The 13,719-nt window shown below is 35.8% G+C and overlaps 1 protein-coding gene across 1 annotated transcript; it reads right to left on the reverse strand.

Annotated features, from left to right (window-relative positions):
* Window positions 1-754: 754 nt before the first annotated feature.
* On the reverse strand, window positions 755-11,614 carry LOC117929522. The gene is made up of 7 exons (XM_034849828.1): window positions 11,508-11,614; window positions 11,116-11,326; window positions 10,137-10,187; window positions 2,479-2,723; window positions 1,349-1,474; window positions 1,185-1,244; window positions 755-1,088 (listed from the first exon to the last, which is right to left on the reverse strand). Exons 2-7 carry the CDS (start codon window positions 11,297-11,299, stop codon window positions 1,005-1,007), a joined length of 750 nt encoding a protein of 249 aa, XP_034705719.1. The 5' UTR covers window positions 11,300-11,326; window positions 11,508-11,614; the 3' UTR covers window positions 755-1,004.
* Between the last annotated feature and the right edge of the window lie 2,105 nt (window positions 11,615-13,719).

Here is a 13,719-nt window from a genome sequence, read left to right on the forward strand (position 1 = left end):
ATAAAAATGGATATGACACTTACCTGATTTTTGTTTGGTTACAAGTTCTATTTCAACTCTAAAATCTATAAACTTTATCTTATTACATAAAAATTCATGTACATGACACGGGGTTGTGAGTAATGCATTATTTATCCTTTAAAATTTACATTGTTTCCAAAAAATAATAATAATGACTGGATTAAAACACCAAAAAAAATTAGGAAATTTTTTATAATTGACTCAAAAATTCCAAATTATTCTTATATAATAATTTTTAACTTTCCATATATTATTTAATTAATTAAATAAACTTATGTCTTTTCAAAATATATATAATTATAATTTTATATTTAAAAAAAAAAAAATCTAAAAGGAAAATGAAGAATATTATGATACAAGATAATAAACACCATATGTATTATAATTGTTTGAGAGCTCGGACACATGGCAACTGGCATGTGCACACCAAAATTCTTTGAGAAACTAATAACCAGTGATTTAACAATGAAATCCAATTTGGTCTGCAATATTATATTAACTTGTGTGATGAATTGGCAGGCCTAGCAGCCGTAGTCAAAGATGGTCAGGACTTCAAAAGAGAGGATAGGATGAGTCCTACTTTGCTTTCTGCGGCTTGGAGGAGGCTCATGTATCTCCCTTGACAAGTGCTTATAGTTGCTGACGAGCTAGCTTCTCACAGAGCAATCATAATTGCCCATGATAGGCATCTTCTGCCCTACACCAACTCTCCAAATATGTCAAAACTGTAAACTTTCAAACACAGCATTTGATGCCCTTGGTTTTTTAGAAAAACAAAATTTCTGGAATTAGATAACCCAAATTAGCATTCTCCAGACACCACAGACAAGGTTACAATTCCACCCCAGGGAAAAAGGAAAACAACTTCAGTCTCTTTTCACACATGTCATCACGCATAAAAACTTCAAACAGCCAAAAAGAGATACCAGACATTCTTTGTTAATTCTGTTGCTGCACGGCAAAGAACAAGATTATTATATTCTTCACTTTTCATTTTTACGCCTTTTCTTAGCTGCACTCTGTTTCCCTTGTCTTGCTTTTCCCATGTCTGAATCATCTCCAACCTTCTGCAGTTTGGATTAAGGAATTTCAATGGCCTACGTAACTTTCTAATCATTGATACATCCATCTACATATATCACTGAGTTTCGAATTTATTTTACCTTCCTTCTCAATCTCTTCCTTTGCCTTTGCCTCCCTTTGTTTTTCATTTTTTGATTAGGCTGAAAGATTATCACAGTTGAATTAGTTCCACCAACTAGTCACATGAGTCCTTCAAGTCCACTTATTCATTTTGGCAGTGTATTTCAATTGAGAATGAACCAACCTGAGCAAGAGCGACAATTCGAGCATGCATCTCTGCAGGGGTCTCTTGTTGTTCCTCTTCCCCATCACTGTTGAGCATGACCTTCAGCCTCCCATCATTCAGTAATTTCTCAGAACGAGCATGTCTCTATAGCAATAAAACAAGTGATTGCTTGGTCAAGTACTAAAGGAGAAAAAGATCACAACAGAGTATGTAACTCTATTTGCTACAATCGTGCATTCAAGTTACGCAATGCAAAGGGCACAATGATTGGGGACGGGGATTGTTCTACTTCTATGATCATTTTATTAAGGGAGCATCATAGACTGAACTTGCATACACAAGATGATACTGCATTGCCAAATGATTTATAAACACTACTTGCTCCAAACCAAAGAGAAAAGGAAAACAAAAGAGCAGATACAACATTAAAGATATTTAGCAAACTACTCTTCCCAGTTTTTTTTTTTTTTTTTTTCTTGATAGGTAAAAGCAATTGTATTAAAAGCACCTAAAACGCGCCTAAAGTATACATGATGTATACAAGGCCAAAAAAGGGGAGGGATTACTCTTTCCAGTTAGAATAGTTTGGTTTTTGAACTCCAACATTAAACATGACAAGCTAACTGAATTAGATTACAAGTTCAACCATGCAAAATAAAGCTAATTCAATAAGTGGAAAAAACTGAAGTTCCGATGTATTACTTTGTTAATTAATTACACCATGAAGTAAACTTTTGAACAGAAAAAATCACATTGCTCTACTTATCTGACAGAGAAATATAAATTTATGCATGCAAAACTACAACTACTCGATGGTAGATACAGTTCTCCAAATGAAATGGAATGGTTAATCGGCTATGATTGGACAAGTTAAAAAAAAAAAATTAAATGGAAGTTCTCATGGACATTAGGACTTCAGTACCTGGTTTGGAATATTAAATTAGTCTTAAGACCTTGATTTCTTTCTCCCTTTTTTTTTGTTTAAATAATTTATGAACTTCTTTGGAGATTGATGGGAAATATTTAATCAACTGATTTAGTGTTCTGGAGATTCATGCACCAGAAACATTCAATACCATTATATCAGCGTCACAATAATGAAGTAACTATTACTGAGAACAACCTCATTCAAACAAACAGTGTCTTACTTTGGATTTTAGATGAGCTCTCAAACTCTCCTCAGTCAAACAGACAATCCTTGGGCAAAGCCTGCACCTGAAAACTGATTTGCATTTCAAGATGTGACCAGCAACATCAGCCGGAAGTGAATCCTTTTCAGCAATTATATCTGACTCCTCAGATATTTTAGCACCATGTGAACCAGATAATTGCCTGTCAGTAAGGTTTTGTATGTCATTTCCAGTTTCAGCATCTTCTTCATTTAACAGTAAACCTGGTCATGCCATTATGTTGTTAAGAAACCAGACAGTACATTTTCCAGAATGAGCAAAGTGAATTTTGAAGACAAATTACTTGCATTTTAGCAAATAAATGGAATCATGATACTTATATTCCATAAGCAGTCAACATCTTAAGATGTTTACAACAGAGAGCAGACAAAATATAAACCCATATTGCCATGTGTAAAGTGGTATCGCAAATTTGAATCACAAGCAAATTTTTCAGGCAATTCAGAAGGGGGGGATGTTAACAGACTAATGTGTAAAAAAGAGTTCTCTCTCTCCAATGCATTATTAATCAAAACAATAATAATAAGAATTACACCAAAAATAAGAACAAGAATTAAGTACGAGTCTTATTTTTATTGTTGCAAGTATCTCAAATTGGGTAATTCTTCAATATCCCACTAATTAGAACAGCATAAAGATGTACATAACAATCCATAATAAACTTGAATTATAGAAAAGGAAATAATTTGAAGAAATTGAGAACTCTCATAAATTCTAACATCCACCATCATCATAAAAATATTGGGAGAAATTGTCAAATAGAAGGAAAAAAATAGCAATCCATCTAGAAAATTTTCATCATCATCAATACTGTGCACACTGAGAATTTATTCCCCCTCTTAATTTCAGGTTCCATCCTCACTCATTCTGACAGTGACAAGAGAATGCTATTGCTTTATGTTAGCCCAAAGGTTCTTCTAATGGGGTTTTGATCATTAGCAAACAAGGTTAAGGTCACTAACAGTTCAAATCAAGTTAATCATCTCAGGTTCACCTTTGAAAATTTAAAGAAAGCACAAGCAATCATGAAAGAAGATCAATACCTTGAAGATTTGAGCTACCTTGAAGACTTAGAGTCACCTAGGACTTCTTATAAGACTGTCACTTGTCGATGCACTTGAGTCTAAAATTTTTAATGCACTTGAAGTTTCAAAATCATCCTTCTTTTGAACCTAAAAAGATCGCATTGCATTAAAAAAATTGGATGATTACATGATTTTAGTAAAACCTTAAATCTAATTCTTTCTAAACTTACTCTCAAGGATTTTGTGAAGTTGAACACAAGTTGCCAGAGGTTATGTTCTAGGCCTCAAACAGAGGTCTTTTATGCACTTTACAGTACAATCAGTTGGGCTCAACCAGTCAAGGTCCACTTTGCGCACTCTCTCTTTTCCAGTAACATATGTTCAACAGGTTGAGGGTCTGAACCCCAACAATCACATGTCAGCGCATTAAATGCACAACAGCTAGTAAACTGATTGAATTGGTTACTCGCCAGATCAAGCCCTTTTTTTTTGGATAGGCAAATAAGAGTATGTATATTAATGACTATAAAAAGTGTGAAAAGAGAGAAAAGGGAGAATCCCTAATTTCTGTTATTGAAAAACTGTTAATAAAACAACAGAACTAAAACAGGTAAACCATGCTCGAGGAGATTGTTTCAAGCCATATAGAAAACGGCGTAACCTGCACACTAAACCAGACTCCCCTTGAGCAACAAAACTAGGTGGTTGCTCCATATAAACTTCCTCAGCAAGATCCCCATGAAGGAAAGCATTTTTAATATCTAACTGATAAAGAGGCCAAGAATGCATAGCAGCCATGGAGAGCAATAGACGAACAGAAGCTATCTTGGCAATAGGAGAGAAAGTGTCACCATAATCAGAACCATAAACCTGAGTGGCCTTTAGCAACTAAGTAGGCCTTAAGGCGATCAACCTGACCATCAGAGCCAACCTTAACTGTGTAGACCCAACGACAACCAACTGTAGATTTACCAGAGGGTAAAACAACAAGATCCCAAGTGCTATTGGAGTGTAAAGCAGCCATTTCATCCACCATTGCCTGTCGCCAGTCTAGATGGGAAAGAGCTTCAGGGGTGCTCTTGGGAAGAGAGATAGAAGATATAGCAGAAACAAATGCAGAATAGGGTGAAGATAATCGATGGTAACTCAAAAAATTGTAAATGGGATGAGGATTACGAGTAGATCAATTACCTTTCCGAAGAGCAATGGGTAAGTCGGCAGAAGGAGGCAGAGCCGGGGCAAGAGAAGCCGAAGGGATAGGAAGTGAGTCAATAGGTACCTCGGCCAAAGAAGGAGGAACAGCGACACAATGACGGCGATGATAAACAGGAAGTGGGCGAGAAGGCACTGCATCAGTCGGGGAGATAATGGGAAGGGTTAAGACTTTAGAAACAAGAAAAGACTCAGAGGTGGAGAAGAATGGTGAGTCCTCAAAGAAAGTGACATCAGCGATGAGTTTGAAAGGAATAACAACGATAACCCTTTTAAAGTCTAAAATATCCCAAGAAGATGCATTTTGTGGCTTTGGCAAAAAGTTTGTCCTGTCCAGGAGTGAGAATATGAACAAATCAAGTACACAAGGAGGAAGGAAATAAAGTGGTTGGTCAGCGAAAAGAAGGGAATGAGGAATCTGATCGTGTAATACAGATGAGGGCATACGATTAATCAAATAACATGCTGTAAGAACAACATCCCCCCCAAAAACGAAAAGGAACATTACTATGGAGAAGGAGAGTACGAGCCGTCTCAACAAAATGTCGATTCTTACGTTCAGCTACCCCATTTTGTTGAGGAGTATGAACACAAGAAGACTGATAAAGGATTCCATGTTGGGACATAAATGAAGTAAATGGTGCAGAAAAATATTCCCTAGTATTGTCACTGCGTAACACACGAATAGAAATATTGAACTGGGTTTGGATTTCAGCATAAAATTTCTAGAAAATAGAGAATAACTCAGCTCGATTTTTTATTAAAAATAACCAAGTACATCGAGAATAATCATCAATGAAAGTGACAAAATACTGAAATCCTAAAGTAGATGCGGTCCGACAAGGACCCCAAACATCAGTGTGGACAAGTTCAAAAGGAGACTTTGCCCGATTATTCAAACGCTTTGGGAATGAGACACGAATATGTTTCCTAAGCTGACAGGACTCACACGCAAGCGACGACAAAGATGAAAAATGAGGGACCATTTTCTAGAACTTGGATAGACTAGGGTGGCCCAGGCAACTGTGGATGAGAAGAGGAGCATCAGTGGAAATACAAACTGCAGGAGTTGAAGGCGAGGTGAGGTGATAGAGGCTTTGAGACTCACGTCCTATGCCAATCGTCTTCCCCGTACTCCGGTCCTGCAAGGTCACAAATTTATCAGAAAAAGTGATAGAATAGTTAAGAGTGCGAGTTATTTTGCTGATGGAAATAAGATTAAAAGGACACTCAGGGGCATAAAGGACAAAATGGAGAGGTAGGAAAAGGAGAGGCTGAGCTAAACCAAAACCTTTAGCCATAGTTTGGGAACCATTAGCTAAAGTAACAGTAGGTAAGGCTGAGGTAGTAGTAATAGAAGAGAAAAGATCCTTATTACCATATATGTGATTAGAAGTGCCAGAATCTAGAATTCAAGGTCCAAAAGAAGATATGTGGGTAAGACAAGCAGAAGCATTACCAGTTTGGGCAACAGAAGCAACAGAAGCTAACTTGGTGACCTGATGGCGGAGATAGTCATCATACTCATTGTCAGTGAGGGAAATACCCTGAGATGTGGAGGAACTAGGAGGTTGAGGCGGCCAAGAATCAGATGACTGGGCCACGTGGGCAGTGCGGAGAGGCCGCCCATGTAACTGATAACACCGATCACAAGTGTGGCCAAGCTTATTGCAATAGGTGCAATGAGGACGTTGGCCTCTACCTCGATTACCATTGCGTCCTCCTCGAGAGTTAGTTTGAGAAACTAACACAAAAGAATCTGAAGTGTTATCAGATGACAAAGTCTGAGTGGAGGAGATACGGAGGAGGCAAGTAAACACATCATCCAAGAATGGAACGGAGGAACTACCAAGAATCTGATCGCGGACGGTCTCAAGATATGGACGGAGGCCAATAAGTGTAAGAACCATGAAGAACTTGTCAATCTGTGTTTGTTGATCCCCAACATCAGTAGTAAGAGGCATCACGGTCAAGAATTCCTCCTTAAGAGAGGCAATCTGGCCAATATAAGTAGATAAATCCATATCTTGTTGTCTGATATTGACAATAGAAGAAGTCACCTTATAAAGACGTTGGATATCATTCGTGTATAGCCCTTTTGCCTGATTCCAAAATTTAAAGCATGTTTTGTAGGCCCGAAGATGAAGCAGAATCTTAGGATCAACTAATTGCCATAACACACTACATAATTGTGCATCTATCTTCCTCCATTGTACTCTGTCAACCTCAAGGATATCCGCCTCCTGCGTAACAAGGTGATCCTCATAACCTTGACCCATAAACCAAAGCTCCACAGAGGTAGACCAGGACAAATAATTTTCACTGCCAACCAATTTCTCCAAAGTAATCATAGGAGATTCAGATATGACAAAGGAAAAAATGGAACTTTTAGTAGCCATATCTACTTATCTAGAGAACATGTTATGTTTGGATCGAAGAGAGCCCTAATACGGCTTCAGATCGCGGCTGAAAGAAGAAAAACCGAGGATCTGCGGCTGTGAGAGACCAAATAGTAAAGAAAAACAAATGTGGCACTACTGGAAGGGTAGAAGAACACTTCCTAAGACACATGCAGGGCTCGGGGTGGAGAGAAAGTCACCGAAGGTCGCCAGAAAGGTTGTTTAGAGGGCCGGTGGAGACAAAAAAACCCTAAAAAATGCACTTGCAGGGCTCGGAAGGGACAAGCACAGATGGAGGGTGGCTAGACGGCATCATGCGAGGCTGGAGGTGGAAGCGCGTGGCCGGAAAGTGCTCCATGCACCCTCACGCGCCAGCACGTGAGGTTCAGGCCGCCGAAAAAGAAACGTGTGTGGCCGACGCGTGGATGAGAATCTCCCTCCGGTGCTTTGACAAAACTTGAAGATCTCCTCCTTGTGCACCTGATGGTATGGTCGGTGTCGGAAAAGGACGCGCCGGGAAAAGTCGCTGGCGGTGAGGGTTTTCTGACGGCGGTGAGGGTTTTCTGACGGCGATACGGTTGATCAAAAAGCTTTAAGAGATGGGAAAGGTGACCGGAATGAAACACGGTCACTGAAAGGTTTCCCAGAATTGATTCACGAATAAACCGGAAATAATTAGGTTTTTTTTCTCCCTAGGCTCTAATACCATGTGAAAAGAGAGAAAAGGAAGAATCCCTAATTTTTGTTATTGAAAAACTGTTAATAATACACATTGGACTTGGGTATATATGCACATGTTAGTGGGACCCACAATACAATAAGGAAAGAAAAGGAAAAGTAAATAACTGAAATAACTGTACATTATATAACAAAAAGGATGTCAAACTAAAGTGGAAAAAATAGTATACTAAAAGTATACAAGTGAGAAACAAAAACTAGCTATAGTAACTACAAAAACCACTTTTAAAAAGAAGAGCCCACCCATTCTATAAAACCTAATAGAGAGAGGCTAGGCCTCCAACAGAGGTCTTTTATGCACTTTATAATACAACCAATTGGGCTCAACCAGTCAAGGTGCACTTTGCATACTCTATGTTTTCTAGTAACCTATGTTCAACAGGTTGAGGGTCTGAACCCCAACAATCACATGTCAGTGCATTAAATGCACAACAACTAGTAAACCAATCAAACTGGTTGCTCACCAGATCAAGTCCTTTTTTAGGGTATTAGGGGTCCCAAGCTATGAACCTATAAATTGAAGTGTTTAAAAACATTTATGGACATGAAACTCACTATATTTAATAGCTAAACCAATTTTCTTCTCTCATTCAAAGCTCTTTCAAGTGTATTCAATTTAAAACTTGTTATTTTCTCTAGTGCACTTTCAAGTCCTTCCCAGTTTTCATTTGTATTAACAACCTTACTTGCTACTAGCATTAGAGTTCATAAATTCATCCTAATTTATTCTTGTGAGAAAAGTTTTTCAAGTGAGGTAAATCACATCAAGTGTTTGTAAAGGTCCATTGGAACCTTGGAATCCAAGTGTACTCATTGAAGGCTTATGGTTCAACCTTTGGAGCTAATAGAACCCTCACTTTGTTAAGAGCTTGAGGAGAGTGAATGTAAGCAGTTTGCCGAACCACCATAAAAGAGTTCACATTTTCTTCTCTCAATCTTTTACCTTTGTTCTTTACATTTTTTTCCCAAAAAAAGGTTTAACAACCAACCACCCCCACCCCCAAACACAAACAATAATAATAAAAAAATAAAAAAAAATCCCCTCTTGGGTGTATATTTAAGTTGAATTAGCTTGTTTTCACACTTTAACTGTTTTTATTGTAACTTGTACCATAACCTTCAGATGCTTGTCTTGCCAAGGAAGTGAAATTGAGCATCAGTCTGAACCGTGAAATTGAATCAGGGCCTCACCAGAAACCAAAGATGCATCTTCATTTGAAACTTGTTGGGAGGGTGCTATACCCTTCCTACACCATAATTAGGATAGGAGGCAAAAATGATATGTTCTCATTCAGTACAGGTCTGAAAGGTAGAAAAAAAGTGTATTCCAGATGAAGGTTAAAAGCCGCACTGACAATCCGGCCTCTCAGCACAAAAGGAAAGGAAGGAGGAACTCCACCAAACAAATATTTCCCAAATCCTATCTCAGATTTACCATTTCTCTTACTACCCAGTCACTGTTTCTGCAATCCTCCTTCATAACTAAATTCTAATTTCCTTTCTAAAGTAGGTCCAATTATGGAGGTAGCTTTCCAAATAGCAAAACCTTGGGTTAAGAATCCTATTCTATCCAAGCCCCTACTTACCCACAACACCTATGCAAACTGTCCTTCACGCCAAATTTCTGCAGCCACTTCCATAACAGGGCATATTCTGATAAGATGGGATAAACATCAAAGTCACTTCCTTTAATGCAAATAACCAATCCTACAGAATGTAAAATCTAAGTTGTTGATTATAATCTAAAAAATTCAATTTGAGGTATCTGGTATGAATATAATCAACATCTTGCTACCAATGAACCTAATAAATCCTTATCCTAGCCATTTAGGGTGAGAAACAAAAATCACTATTAACAAATTTCAAGATTCACCATTATTATTCTCAAAATTCATGTTTATATGTGGAAGCACAATCCTAAGCAGGTAGTTCATCCATTACTACAATCATTTCAAGCTCATTTAAGAATTCAATATTAATAGGATTCAACAAACTAGTGAAGGTATAATCCTGGCAACACAAGACCCAGATGATATATCAAATGTTACACAATGAGAAGCAAATACATAGCGTCACCATCAAATTAAACCAAATCTTTTAATAAAAGACCCCAGCAATAAAACATCATATTAGGCGTATTATTATCTAGAACAAATATCAAACAGTAAATCCAAGAAAACCTTTACCCAAACAACAATATAGCAGCAAGTTGAGAACAGCATAGCATACAACCAAGTCCTACCTGAAGAGTCAATGCCAACCTCATTTGCTGAACTATCTTCGCTCGCATATCCTGGAAACAAAAAGATTCAAAAGAATAAAAAAATAAAAAAAAAATAGAAAAGAGTAACTAAGGAATGAGCAGAACTTATAGTAGCATCTAGATAAACATGTGCACAGGCAGAAGATTTTTTGTTGAGCTAAAGTATCCAATGTTAGAATTTTAAAAGTAATATCTTAATTAAGAAAAGCAAAAAAAATGTTCAATAATTAAATGAAAGGGAGCATTCTCTTTCAACATGACTTGTAATGCTAAGAGATTGTTTATAGGTAATCCAAATATAAAGGCAACCCTGTGCAAGTGACACTTCACTCAGAGGTAAGGCAATAAACAAGAAAAAGTGTAGCTTTATGATAACATGATAAGAAAAGATTAGGCATGTTTCCTTTTACTCCTTGTACCAACAAAAGAACACCAGTGTCATCTCAATTAATCACATCCAACCTTAAGATGCCCATCTAGTTTGAATTTGAAGCATTACAATTCAGAACTTGAAAGTGAAATCTCTCACTGCAATATTCCTTATTTGGGTTATTAAATTTTCAATATATATATATATATATATATATATATATATATATATCCACAAAGTTTGTCATATTTCCGAATTATTCTCAACTTTGTGATAAAGTAAACCTAACCCAAATAGGTTCCATATGATCCAAAAGTAATGTGAAAGTTCCTTGATTCGGATGCCAATGAAATTGAAATTCCCTTTGAATTCCAACAACAATCAGCAAAACCCATTCTAAATATTTAGAGCAAGATTTTCAAATTCCAAAATCAAATCCAATTGTGCTTGAACCAACCCGCCAAACAATGGAGGAAGATCATAATCAGCTACCACCACAAACCAATTTAAAACGAAAAATAGATGCAACCCAGTATTTGTAAGCATTAAATCACCAAATATTCAACAACTCATAATAGAAATACGAACCAGAAGAGGTAGAGGAAGACTCATTGTGGACTTTAACATCATTTTCAGAGGCTTCCTCAGAGGTCTCTTCTTCTGCGTCTGCTTCCGCTTCTACTTCCGCTTCTACTTCAGAGTCCGAAGACGAATCAGAAGCATCATCATTGCCACCGGCATGTTCTATCTTGTAGAATCGCCTCTTTATCATTTTCTTCTTCTTCTTCTTCTTCTTCAACTGTGAAGAACACAAACAAGAAACAAACCTCGATGAACTCTGCTTGGTTGCTGAGAAAAAAAAAATGCAGACAAATAGAAAAATCCAGGAATAGAGAACTGCCACTGGCACAAACTAATCGCTAAACAATGATTAGTTAGGGTCGGTCGCAATATGCAAAAGATCAAAGGAAGTGGCCTACATCTAACCAGAGAGGCTTTGCCCTCACAGTTCCTTTTTGGGGAAGAGAGATTAGGGTTTTCTCTTGTTTTTTAGATCCTTGCAGTGACTACAAAGCTCGCTGATGCGTAGGAGGAGAAAACACAAAAATACAAAAAGACCGTTTAAATTTCAAAGAAATTTGATAAAAGTGAGGGTTAAAATAGTAAATACGAAATGGCAAAATATCAAAATAATAATCTTTAAGTATATTAAATACATTACACCTCAATATTCCTTGCACTCACCACTTTTAAAAAAATATTAAATAAATTATAAATATAAAATGACAAAACTATCCTCCAAAACCCTAACTTTCCACCTTCTTCCTCTTTTTATTCCCACCGTAGCCCTAACTTCCCTTGTTCTTTTTTTCATTCCCTTTCTTCTTTTCTTCGTCCTTTCTCCTTGTTTTTCCTTATTAACTTTTATTTGTACTTTTTAAATTTTAATTTAAGAAAAAAAGAATTATGGGTCTCATTTAACCAGAAAAATATACTATTTAGGTCTTTTTTATTTAATTTATATTCAATATGTCCTAATTTAATGGTTTTAAATATAAATTTAATAAATTTTTTAAGAGGGTTATTTTGGGCAAAACCCAAAGAAAAGGAAAAGGACCGTTGGTAGCCTGTCACGCACCCCAACGGGCATCATGGCACTTTAACGTAAAAACCATTTTTTAAATGTAATTGGATTTTAGAATATAATTAAAAATTATTCTCAAATTTAATTTTTAATAATTACTTTTAAAAATATTATTAAACGTGAATAAAGATTTGGAAATCGGAACCATTTGGGCAAAATCCTTGTATGAGTGGAATTAGAATTTTTTTTTGTATAGTTTCCTATCAACTCATGTAAGAAGTTTCCTTTGTCATTTATTACAATCAAATCGGTTCAAGGTATTTCAATAAGCTTTTCTTAAAAATATTTGCATGTACTTGAGATGGAACGCTACACAAATTTCATATTCATATTTGAATATAACTACTCTTTACTATTAGTGTAGTTAGTGTAGTTTACTTGTTGATATAAGTCACTAATCTTATCCATAATTAATTTAGATGTTATTTGAATATAAGTTCTTTTTTCTGTTTTTAAAATTTTTTTATTGCATCGAATTTTTAAAATTAAAAAATGATTCTTAAATACATAATATAAGTTAATTTTTTAGATAAAAGTTATTATATTATTATATAGTCGAATCAGCCATGAACGGAAAGAGTAATTAGATTTAAATTTTTGTTGATATAATTATAGCAAGTAAAATTAATAGGTATACTAGCCCTTTTTGCCTGATTTTTTGGGAGGCTCTAAGTAGAAATTAAATTATAAAAGCAGTCACCTATCATGTATTTATTACCCAACAACTAGTCAACTGGTCGACCTCCAACTCGATCGATCGCAACTACTTTTTGGCAATTTTGACTCCCAAGACTAGAAACATATAAATTGAAAGTTTCACTTCATTTATGAGTAAGAGAACATCTGCATTTAATTTACTACCTATTCTTCATCTAAAATCTCTTATCCTTTCGTTGGTGCATTAAATTCTCACTTACATACTCTTTAAGTGCACCCTTGCCATTCTTTCTAACAATTCCAGTCGTATTTGAACCTTTATTAAGTTAGGTTGAGAGGTCTTCATCTATATTTTGAGTGTTTTTGTAAGGTGGTGTTTGTTTTTTTACTTAATTCTAAATAGAACTTTAATGCTTAATAGTGTTAAGTATTAAACTGTTTTTTTTTTTTGTGATATTTTATTTATATTAAACATTAAAAGGTAAAGAGAAATCAACATATTATTTTTTCTATTTAGAAAAAGCTAAATATTTTGATTTTTTGTGTTCAACAAAAAGTTTATAATAAGTCATGAAAAAATAGAAAAACAAACGATCTAAAGTCTGAAAACAAATTACTTTCAGCAAAAAGCTAAAAAAACAAACACCCTTTAAGTGTTAAAAGCTTTAAGTGAGTATAGACTTAAAGGGATTATGTAAGAACCCATTGAAGTCACAATTCAAGTGTAAAGACGTTGGAAGCTTGATTGAAGCTTCAAGATAGTGGAACATTTACTTGGTTAAGAGCTTGAGGAGAGCAGACGTAGGTAAGGGGTGTCGAACCACTATAAAATTTGTGTTTCCCTTCTCTAACCCTATCTCCTTTTATTTGCGCTTATTTTGTTTGAATTT

Source organism: Vitis riparia, chromosome 14 (assembly GCF_004353265.1).
Source record: "Vitis riparia cultivar Riparia Gloire de Montpellier isolate 1030 chromosome 14, EGFV_Vit.rip_1.0, whole genome shotgun sequence".
Taxonomy (NCBI): Eukaryota; Viridiplantae; Streptophyta; class Magnoliopsida; order Vitales; family Vitaceae; genus Vitis; species Vitis riparia.

What these genes read in the sequence shown, in the direction of transcription:
- LOC117929522 (XM_034849828.1), bottom strand. Translation starts at nt 11,299, where the DNA reads ATGATAAAGAGGCGATTCTACAAGATAGAACATGCCGGTGGCAATGAT. An exon ending in GTCTTCCTCTACCTCTTCTG is followed by an intron (nt 10,188 to 11,115) that starts GTTCGTATTTCT and finishes TTTTGTTTCCAG; the next exon opens with GATATGCGAGCGAAGATAGT. An exon ending in GGTTGGCATTGACTCTTCAG is followed by an intron (nt 2,724 to 10,136) that starts GTAGGACTTGGT and finishes TGGCATGACCAG; the next exon opens with GTTTACTGTTAAATGAAGAA.